The following is an 11,908-nucleotide window of genomic DNA, read 5'->3' as shown; positions in this document are numbered from 1 at the left end:
TCATCTTTTATCTGGTCATTTTGTGGAATATTTAACAAATAGAAAATGGCACAGAACAAGAATATTTTTCCACACTGATTGGCTGCTGTTAGGCCTATACATTTTAAGTTGAATGTTCATTGCACTTTTCATAGATGCCTGTGAAAATAATTTCTATTCCCATGACCTCTTTGTTCTCTGGGAATTTATTTTTAATGATAAATACAGAAACAAGCATAAAAATCAAAACATCTACAATAGTGATAGTAATATTAAAAATAAAATAATAGTCAGTGTAAAGTAGCCTACAAATTCTTTGGTGGGGGGTGGTGAGGGACCTGGATAAAGGCTAGGGGGGGGGCTGGGCCGAAAAAGGTTGAGAAACACTGGTCTAGACGCAATCCTGTTTGTTTCATCATTCCACCATAGAAAAAAAAATACTTCAAATTCTTCATAAAGATTCATTATATATTCATGTTTAAGATCAGTTTATATGAACTTCTGAGGGGGAAGAAGGCATTGGGGACACCCAGGCACCACCATCACAATCTTAAATCCTGAAGCTGAAATTCGCCTTACTGCTTTGTGTCGTGGTTCGCCTGATCAACCGCCTGAGTAGGTGGTGATTTGCACGAAAAAAATGAGGGGCTGCCCTCAGCGGAAGTTCAAAAAAAGAATCAAGAGAGGGGAAACACAGAAAGAGAGAGGTACTTCAATCAAAGGAACGTAAGCCCTTTGAACACGACAGGATGAGAATCACAGTGGCACCATAATGAGCATGATTGTGTTTATAATAACTGGGTCTGTTTCTGTGTCTTAGTGGTTGGTGGTTTCTTTTTTTTTTTTTCTTTTTTTTTTCTTAGGGCGGTCCAGTCCCTTGGCATGGGAAAACCAGGGCGTTGCCCACAATCTGACCCTTGACGGGGCAACACCCAGAGGTCAACAGGAAGTAAACGGGCCGACGTATGACACAGACGGACACAGTTCAAACCGTGAAGGGTTTTTCCCTCTGCTCTTCAAGACTCAAGCTTGATCCAGTCTCAACTTTAGACAAAGTAAAATAAGAGGGTTCTTCAGAACTTCTGGCCTGTCTTCACAAGTCAAGGCCTGCTGGGTGTCAGGCTTGATGAAAAGTGGAAAAAGAAAAATAATCCTCTTTGTTTGCTTCTGTTTTAGCCTTTCTAATCTGGATGAGTGGCTTCTCACTGAGCGTAAATTTGCCTGTCTTTCTATCTGTCATCACTATGTAACTTTAGGGAGCTGCTGTCTGCCTCTCTTGTTTCAGTTTTAAAGATTTACACATGTAATGCATGTGATGATGCTCAGAGGATGAGCTGCAAAGACGTGGATCTTTTTACTCAGCAAATGAGATGACAGCTTTGTCCAAGCTTAAAAGTCCAGGCTGCATCTGAATAGTCCATATTCAAGTCTTATATTGGTAACAACAGCATATGCAAGTACACCAATTTATTTAATTTTTCACACATCTGAATTTCCCCATGTACACTTTATGTAAACTCTGACTTATTATTTTTTAAAACAGCTAAGATATCAACCTACAATGATGCGACTGTGACTTCACAGACAGACAGCTGATTAGCATTTTTGTATTCAGATAACAATCCCAGTTTCAGATAAAGTCCTCGCGTGTCGTCTGGTTTTCTTAGTGTCCTTTGTTGTCTCACTGAAGTCAACTTCTCAGGACATTCCACTGAAGATTTATGGGGGCTCCATATGGGCTAGAGTGCGACTCATTATGCACGGACGTGACACAAAGAGCAGACATACTGAGTGAGTTTGCTGTGAAAACAAGCGGGACGAGCAGGCTGGATCTGTGCGTTAACCTCCAGGAGCCTTCAGCGAGAGCTGCACAAGTTTTAGGGAGATTAACCCATTTGTCAAAGAACTCATCATCGTACTGAGTGATGACAGACAAAGGACAGCAAAAGCAACCATGTGTGCCCAGAAGATTGTTCTGCCCGCTGATTAATGCAGACACTTTTGCGTGCCCTTGACTGAAAGACAAGGGACTCGCAAAGTTTCCGCTGCAGCTGGAGAAGTTGGGTTTTGTCCTAATAAGCCTGGAATCCTTTCATCCAAATAGTTTTAGTGTGATGTTCCAAAATAAGAAGACTAAGGCCAAACTTGGAGGCGATTCTGGACATCACATGCTGGAAGTTATTCCTGGAGAAAAACTTTAATGTCAGAAGCTCCAAATAAAATGCATCCATCTTACACATGCTTATCACAAATTACATCAAATACAGCTCTGGAAAAATTAAGAGACCACTTAAAGTGATCAGTTTACCTGATTTTACTCTTTATAGGTATATGTTTGAGTAAAACGAACATTGTTCTTCTATTTTATGACATGTCTCCAAAATTAAAAGTAAAAATTGAATATTTGTGTGAATACTGCACAAAACGAGAAATGGTCAAACTAAAAAGATACAGTATTTTCAGACCTCAATTTCATATTCATTTAGAAACAATAATAATGTTTCATCTCTTTAACTATGCTTTTCAAAATAAAATAAAAAAACACTGCTAAAAACTTTTTTGAGAAAAAACCCCTAAATCCTTAAAATAAATTGATCTGTTATTGTATAACATAACAGATGTTAGCTTAAATGTATCACATTTTATGTTAAATTTTATTTATTCATTTCTTTCGCAAGGTTGGAGCTGATTTTCTTCCTCAGACTCCTTGATAGTCTCTCAGGGCGTTTTCACACCGTTAGTTTGTTTACTTTGGTCCACGTCAGTTTATGAATTTGTTAACTTGTAATGTTTTTGGGTGGTTTGGTTTCTTTTCACACAGATAAAACTCCAAGTGACCGTGGGAACGTTTGGTCTGTTTATCGCTCGGTTGTGGGAGAACCAACTGTAAATATGGGAAGCAGATGGTGTGTTCATCTCGCTACTATTTCATGCAAAATTATCAAAGGAGTTGAATATGGCTTCACGTTTCACAGAAAAGACACACCACCGTTAGTTTGTTGTACTCTACTGCATCCCACAATGCAATGCATACGTACAGGAAGACATTTGGCTCAGATTTGCACCGTATACCTGGTAGATCTGTTTGATTGAGGTTGAATCACATTTGTATGTAACCAGGTGAAAAATGGGTACCTGTGAAATACATTTTGCAAATCATGTTTTGCTTTAATTTCATGCACATAGTTCTTCTTTGTGCCAGACAAAATGTTTCAATTACATTTATTTTATAGGAATTATTAGGCAACGTAGCAAATATTTCGCTGTGGGGCCTGTGGGGGTGAAACATGGGCTCAAAAGAAGGGGCCATATGGGAATGTTTGTGGGTTTTATATATGTTCAATATTGCGCATGTGGATTTGATGCAGGGCTGAAATGTGTGCTAGGTGGACCCCACAGATGTTCATGTTGCCCCTCCTGAGCCTATGCATATATTTCCCATTAGTCATCCATTTAAGACCCACAGAAAGAGCTTAATTGGGTTCTCCCACATGCTTGACCTGGAGTGGGCTGCACATAAGATGCCTATTTGGCAATAATACAATTTCAGTATCCATTTAGTCCACCAAAACAAATTATATAAGATAATCATATTTGCTCAGTATAGTGAAGAACTTATGGAACAATGAAATTTCTGCTGTTGCCTCCATAAATGTTGCTGTAGAAGAAGCAATTCAGTTTCCCATTAGCTGCAGACAACAATCAGATGCACTCGCTCTCTTCCACTTAAAATAGATTCTTCCACTTCGATGCCATCTTTTTACCAGAGTGGTATAAAAAGAGAATGCACAAAAGCAGAGATTGTATCCGTGCATCTAGCCTTGAAGAAGTAGTGAAGTTGAAAACAGGAACGGCAAACTGCCTTCATGCTGAGCAAAAAGTCTGAACTCCACCCTTAAGATCTGTCTAAAAATCTGCCTGAATTCATAAACCCAACATAGATTGAGCTGGTAAATCAACAACTTATCTTCACAAACAAGGAGTAATAATAGTTCATAATATTCAGTCCTTTTTTAACATGTCCTTTCTGAGAGAAAAATCTGTTCATTCTCTAAATGACTCATTGTTATTTCCAATGCTAACAGCATCATTTTTGTTCCTGCTAAGGTAATTGTCTGTAGTTTGGAGAGCTTTATGGCAAAAACAAGTGCTTGCTTCTGAAGCAGTAAGTTAACTCGATGACTAACAGAGAGTCAATTTAACCTCAGAAGACTAAACTAACTAGTTTAGTCTTCTAAACTAATTAGTTTAGTTTTTGGCCACATTCACACAAAAATGGCCAATGTGTGAATTTAAAAGACTAAATTCACTAAATTCAATATCGCATAACGGTCCCATATTCACACATTGGCCACTTTATTAGGTACCCCTTGCTGAAATCAGACTGGACCCCCATTTGCTTGCTCTGACCTCTGCCATCAACAGATTATTTTTTTCCACACAACTAATGTTCAATCCGTATTTTACTTTAAGTAAACCCAAGAGTCAGTTATGTGTGCAAAACCCAGATAACAACAAAAAGCCAAAATCTTATAAGACACTCATCAGAATAAATGCCCAAATGTAATCGGCACAATAATTTTATACCAAATGTTGCATCCAAGAAGGAACGTCTAATAGCAGCTCACTGAGCTACAGCGCCTGCAGTGCTCCTGCAATGAGAGCAGTTCGTCTGGAGGACTGTCTGCTGCACAGAAGCTCACCAGGAGGAGAGGTTTCCGTCTCCCTCTACAAACCGGAAAAGCTCCAGGGACCACAGCGCCCACATCTGAGACCCAGACCCAATGCATCTTCTTCCCAGTATGCCCACTGACACCCCCCATCCAGAGCTCAGAGGGCTTACCGACACACTAAATCCCTTATGTTAAAGTCTTTAAAAACCCGCTGTCTCTTCGGCGACTGACGCTCCGTCACGATCACCTCCGCCAACACAAGCTTGTGTTTCTTCCACAGCCTGAAGAAGGTCTGTTATTATGTTTCTGAGGCAGACGAGTCATAGTATCCATCCTTCGTGTGCACACTAACAAGGATCCCTCTGTCTCAGAGGTCAAAAAGGTCAAAAGAGACAGACCATAAACTGAACTGTATCAGCTGCGTTTACAAGTTGAGGAAAAGGATTGCGTCGATAGAGAAATGCTGAATGGGTATATGAGGGAGAGTTATGGGCCCAGTCACAGGCATAAAGTGGTGTGTGTGCTGTTTAATGTGTGTGTGTGAATGGTGCAGAAAGGGAATGTGAGACCTTTTGACACTCCTAAAATCTTGAGCAGGAACACTGAAGGTTCACAGCCTCCAGACGGTTTCAGCTGCTCGACATCTGAACCTCACTGAAAACTTCACTTCAAATCAGAGTCAAGATAAAAACTTACATGAAGTTAAACGATTTGTATGAACAGAAAAGCGATTTTTTTAAAGACCTGACAACACTTAGCGCTGTCAACGTTAGCACTTTATGTGATTAATCTTAAAAGTTTAACACAGTAATATTAGACCATGTAGATTGACTGCATTACCTATTTTAAACTAAAGGCCAGTTTATAGATTCCAAATTATGTTTGAAACAAAATGATTTCTTTTAAATCTTCCTGTAAAAACCTGGAAAACTGAGATGTTTGGATTGAGACAATAGACCACTTAAACATTTTGAAAATGTACATTTTCACATTTCCATCTATGCTTTTAAAAGTTCAGCATAGCGATTAATAATAATTAATATACAGATCTAGAGTTTGATTGATTTGACTGACAGAATTACAATATCATCAGATTCATCATATCTGGAAAGTAAGTTTTGCACCCAGTGCATCAGAAAGATGGCCTGGCAATTTAGAACACTTTAAACTTGCATATAAACTTACTTGCCACTTTATTAGGTACATCTGTCACTACCTCTGACCGCAGCAGAAGGTCACAGCAGCTGAACAAGAAACTGAGGAAAAACACTGCGTGGTCTGATGTTTCCCAAAGCACCACATTTGGATTTATTACAAAAAACCTCTCCCAAGAATAAAAATGGGCCAATTTAGATTTGTATTTTGCAATATAACACATTTTATTCTCACAAAAATCATAATGTGAAGTTTGGCGTATCCAGAAGAGTAGCGGTATCATTGTCAATTGTTTTCAACACAGAAAAAAAAAAGACAACAGCATGGTTTTTATCCCATTTAGCCCTCTGAATGCTAATTTAATTCTTCCAGACATGTGATTTATATCTTGAAAATGCACATTTTCAACATTTTTCACCTAATAAAAATAAAGGAAATTAAAATATTTTGTTCAGACCCTTTAAAACATGCACCACACTCACAAACAGTCATTTTTAACATAGTGGAGCATTATTCCTCGCTATAAACATTGCTACAAGCGTTGTGTGGTGAAATATTAATGAAACAATAAAAGTTTAAGGCTCTTCACATCATTTTTTATAGCACCAGCACCACTGACGTCAGTTTTTGCATCACAGGCGCCACAAGCTTCCCTGTTCCAAGACTTTTTAAGCACATTTTCTTTAGCCCGTGTTCCAACATGTCACTAAAAATACGCCATGATATTGTTAATGTAGAGATTTATGGCTGCATTAGGCGACAGCTTTGTTTGGGTGATGCGGCACTTTGCACTTTTCTACACATTTCACACACCTCTTTGAAGGCCCTGGAAGTGAGCAGCAGTGAGCAGCTCTTCTTCCACCAGAAAATGAGACAAAAAAAAACAAAAAAAAAAACAAGGGAGACACAACGTGCATGAAGTTCCAACACATGGAGCCAACTGGCAAGGCAAAGCTAAGGATAGTACGGCAGGCTGGCTTTTCCGCTAGCCGCAGCCATTCTCGACCTTAGTGTGCAGAAGAAAATTAGTTCCAGGAGGCAGAAGTCCATTTCAATTCAGATAATTTGAGTTTGAAGTTGGTCTTATTTAAAGAATTGACTGTATATCATAAAAACTATCTTGTGTCTTAAAGTATTACTAACTTCCTGTGTGCCAAGTTTTGGTGGTTATTTATGTTTCTTCAATATTCCATCCTGATGTCTACAATGCTCCAGAAACAGCCCCACAAGGTAATGCTACCACCACCGTTCTTTAAGTGTTCTGGATTCTCCCAAATAACTAACTTTTGTTGTTTGTTTTTGTCTCATATTTCCATATGATTTCTTTCCAAAAAGAATTGGGTCTATCCTGGTGGGAAACTGCAATTCCAGTCAAACTTGAAGGTGTCAAGTTTTCTCAATCCATGTTGATAAAAAAGAACTTGCTACTTTGAGAAAGGTGACACTGATGTTCCAGCATTTTGCAGTTTATGACATTTTTGGGACTGCATGGCTGCACTGCTGCCTTGCAGCGGAGATTCTAGGTTCAAATCCTGGCCTGGTGTGTTTCTGCATGGAGTCCCTGTGCATGTATGGGTTCTGTTTGGGTACTTCCTTCCACCATCCAAATACATGACTGTTAGGTTAATTGGTCTCTCTAAATTGCCCTTAAGTGTTAGTGTGTGTCCCTGAGTTGCCCTGTGATGGTATAGACATTGGAAGGATTACATTCCTGAGCTTTAGTGGTTTCTGGATTGTTTGCGAACAGTTTGAGTCAAATGGTTGAAACTTGTTTCCTACAACAGAAAAATAATCCCAAACAAACATTAACACTGATTAAAGAACAGATAAATCAGGTTAACATTAAGCTTCAGGAATGACCTTCCTGAAAGCTCTCACTGCAGTCCTGTTAAACTGCCCAGACTGAACCAGGAAACTGACTAACAGAAAGAAACTCTAAGCTGACATCCTCTCTTTATAGCCTGGAGAATCAGTGAAGACAAATGGTGCATATCGCTGCTTTGTGAAAGCTTGCTTGTATTTGTAGGTACAAAAAGCATAAAAAGAACCTCAACTGTGCCTTTAATTTCTGCCACATGATCTCCAGGATCTATGCAACACCTGCTTTCAATTTCAATTTCGATTCTAAGAAATAGTCTAAGAATGTAGCAAAAACCTTGAAGCAAAATTCAAGCATAATATTGTCAAAGATTTAAATGCCTTAAAGTCTGATTAAAAGCAACAGAAATAGTCTCTTGTGCTGCTTCAAAGACAGAATGCTTGAACACATCAAAACACTGATTTTGAAATAAGTGTGTGCAAACTCTTGCAATGCTGGTAATTCATACGAATCCTTTCATCAAACAGTCAGCAAGAAAGCACATGAAGTTGATTTACCAAAACGTTCGAGAACTCTCAGTGGCAGCAAGTAGAAACAGGACGTTTTGCTCAGCGCTGCACAGTAACGTGGAACACATCGCATTTGCTTCATCAAAAAAAAAAAAAAGCTGCCACATTTTCAATTACTATAAGATCATGCATATTTTCTCACACACATAAGACTTAGACACACACATAATCTCTGTTTCACCACTGACCTCGACTGTTAACCCCGAGCAAGACCAGTCATGGTTACAGGGAAACATCAAGAGCAAAATAAATCTCTTCTGATTAACCAGCTTGGGCTTGTTCAGGCAACCAACATCATGAGCCGCATCATTACCGGCTTAGAGAGCAACTCAATTATGGCTCATCCTGACAGCTCTGACAGGAATCGGCTTCCCCTCGTGTGTACATTTGGTGCGAACGGCCCAAACGAGTCGCCAAGAGAGCAACCGCAAGGATCGTTCTAACCCGAGATCATGTGGGATTTTCTTTATGAAGCATCTGGGAACAGGTCACTGTGTTATATTGGGAGAATGAGATTTACAGATGTTTTCGTGTTATCAAATTCCTTGCAAAAGTATTCAAGCAATTAAAGATTTTCACGTTTTGTCGCACTGTCAAGTGGATGGAGAAGGATATAAGGATTAGAGTGAAACTCTGATAACTGTGACGTAAAGTTGCTTTCAGCTCCACTGACTGAGTTATTTCAGAATATTTCTCAGCTTTGCAGATTTAGAAAGTGACATGTTTGCCCATTCTCCTTCCTGCTATTGGCTGCTCCCACTCTTGGGGGAAACATAAGATATCACATCATTTGTTTACTGTTTATCAGCTGATGTTACTTTCAAATAGTTAAAACAAGACGACACGCTCTGTTATTCAAAATCCAAATATTTCTTTTTCTTTCTTTGCTCCTCCTGTGAGGTTAAAATCACAGGAGCCATAACAACACCATCATGACATATAATAATTACAAACAACGTTAATGATAGCATGTCACACACAGAGTAGCTTAGGGGGCCCCAAATGAAAATCTGCTGAGGGCCCCAAAAAGGCTTGGTCCAGCCCTGATGTGGCTGCTTCTGGTCAGTCCTCACTTTGCAACTGAATTTTTTTTAGATTTTCAAATGATGGCTTAAACAGTAATGTTTACAGGTTGGTATATTGTTGTATAGATTAACGCTACTTTAATCTTCACCACAACTTTGCCTCTGGTCTGTCTGCTGTTCATCATTTATCCTTCCACCTTACAATTGTGTGGTACTTTGCTTTGGTCTAGCACACCAAATCTCCATAAATTGAAGCTTGTGCTTATAACTTGACCCCCCCAAAAAAGCACACAAAAGTTCAAAAGGTAGGAATATCTTTGCAAGGACCTGTAGGTGGTATAAAAGTAATTTAGTGCCCCACTACAATCATGCTGCTGCAAAGCCTTGGATAAACGTATGCGTGTGTGTGCGTGTGGGTGTGCTTTTCCGCTTGTGTGGCCGCAGCACAAACTCAGTGATGTTTCTCCCTTCTGGTGAAAAACATTTATTAGACTTCTGCTTGATGCAATTCTGCAGTCTGCCGGGACACTGGAATCTCTCCGGCTTAATCGTTTTAGATGCACTTTCACGAAAGCAAGAGCAGCTGGCTAGCGCTGATAAGATGATGCACGTCTCGGCTGGAGGAGTCAAAGAGAAATCATCACCTGCTGAAGAATTTCTAATAAATGAATAGAGGCTCTAACCTTTTGGTCTCAGTAAGATCGCAGATGTTCTGTGGGTTCTTGTAACAGATTATCGTGCTTGTCTTGTTCCTCAAAGTAGAAAATCCACTCATATTTAACCAATTCTGCTTGACTGGATTTTTGATCAAATAAAGCAGCATATGTGTTTCATCCTTTAACTTTTGATATTTACATCCACTTAGACACTTTATTTGTCCAGACTAAACATTTTAACTCTCTATAATACAGCCATAACCTGCATTTACACCGATTTATTTCACATTATTGAATTATTGTTTTACTGTACAGCAAATGTGGCACAGCTGACTTAAACTAAACATGAACTGGGTTTTTTTTTCTCTCTTTCCCCCCTTCGTAGTGTTATGAGGGGAATGCCATTGCTTTAAATACTTTGTTAATACATAGGTACACATGGGAGCACTTACGCACTGGCCCAGATGGTGGACCCTCTAATTTGAAATCCAAGGCTATAATTAAGAGACAAAAAAATTAAAAAGGAAAGCTCGAGGATTTGCTGCTCCGACATGAAACGCGGCGTAAATTACAGCAAAGCGGAGCGCGGTTTGTGCGGTCATCATTATTAGATATTCACATTAAAAACAAAACGCACTCCGGGAGGATCCGGCAGGGGACTTTGAAGCTCTGCGCACAGACGCAAACAATTTCTCTGCCTTTCTCCTGTGTATTAATTTGGGCTCGGTGGCGAAATAAATGGATAATATCAGATGACTGAGGTTCACTTCGGGACTGACCGATGTCTGGATGGTTCAGTGAGATTAACAAAAGCCAGCCGCGCTGTGCGGGCTGTGTCTGTGTCATTATGGAAAGTAGAAATATTCTGCTTCCATCGTTAAAAAAAACTAAAAATGAGAAAAGCTACAGATTGCTTTGAAGTTGTTCAAGGAGAGGAGGTAAACACGCCAGGATGTTGCAGGAAAGTGTGCGTAAAAGGTGAAGTTGTATGTCAAAATCCTTGTCTGATTGATTCAAACTGAAGTAATCATTTTAATGCCATATAACACACACACAAACACAAACATAGTATGTTTTTAGATTAATGTGCGCTAGTTACATAGGGCTGACTGAGGTGTATGGAGACTAGTCATCATCGAAGCGTCCCATCAGATCAGTCACATTCACCTTCCAACTTTATCTCAGCTGATCTTCCTACGTGCTTTCACTTCAACTTGTAAACATCTTAACCAAACACTTCATCTGGATGAAGTCAACTAGCTGCTGATTCCGATTTAAAACCATCATCTTCACGCGTTATGATGTGTGTCATTTCTTTTAGACTGCAGCTTCACCGGCGCGTAAAAAGCATAACTTTGTCGCATTTCATCTGGCCCAACAGGAGAGCGGGACAGCTCCACTTACCGCTGTCGAAATGACGAAAAGCCGCCGATGTAATAAAGCCAGCCAGGAAAAGCGCAGAGGTGGCGCTCCAGGAGTCCATGGTGCGAGTTAAAAAGTCTGAAGCGGCTCTTCCTCTCAGGTGAAGTACAGCCTGATGCGCACGCTGGCGACCGGCTTGCTTGGCTGGCAGGAGGCTATAGGCAAGAGTCGCTTCACAAAAAAAAAGTGTCTGAGCGTCACGGCAGGTACTTCAGCCGCAGCACAACTCTGACACCGCGGAGACGAGAGCAGATAGTAGAAACCAGGGATCCTATTTCCACGCCATGTGACAGGAAATAGGGGCAATGGATTCAACCTGCAGCGCTAAAGAGACAGCAGAGTGGAACTAGGAGGAGGAAAAGGAGGTGGAGAGAGGAAAGAGGGTGGAGGTGCGGGGTTTGGGGAAGGGGGGGAGCTGCGGTGCAACAAGCTGCAGGTTCAAGCAAAACGGGATTTAAAGAACCTTCATTCAGAAATGACCTGATGGTGAGATTTAAATCACTGTAAACCCTAAGTCAAAGGTCTTCAGCCCTTAACTGTTGTCACGTGACTTGTTTTTATGTATAATTTGTTTTGTTTTTAGCGATTTTTGTTTTTGTTCCGTTTTTGT

At 40.0% G+C, this 11,908-nt stretch overlaps 1 protein-coding gene across 2 annotated transcripts in view; it reads right to left on the bottom strand.

Annotated features, from left to right (window-relative positions):
- Positions 1-11,633, bottom strand: part of kremen1 (kringle containing transmembrane protein 1) — a 75,822-nt gene extending 64,189 nt beyond the window's left edge. For both annotated transcript variants that reach the window (XM_008417853.2, XM_008417855.2), the window contains exon 1: positions 11,281-11,633. In XM_008417853.2, the coding sequence (XP_008416075.1) occupies positions 11,281-11,359 (79 nt within the window). In that variant the 5' untranslated portion in view covers positions 11,360-11,633. The remainder of the gene's footprint in view (positions 1-11,280) is intronic.
- Positions 11,634-11,908: the final 275 nt, after the last annotated feature.

The sequence above is a fragment of the Poecilia reticulata genome, linkage group LG9 (genome assembly GCF_000633615.1).
Source record: "Poecilia reticulata strain Guanapo linkage group LG9, Guppy_female_1.0+MT, whole genome shotgun sequence".
In the NCBI taxonomy this organism is placed as follows: Eukaryota; Metazoa; Chordata; class Actinopteri; order Cyprinodontiformes; family Poeciliidae; genus Poecilia; species Poecilia reticulata.
Note: the sequence above shows the minus strand (reverse complement) of the source record. Positions and strands in the feature narration are given on the sequence as shown.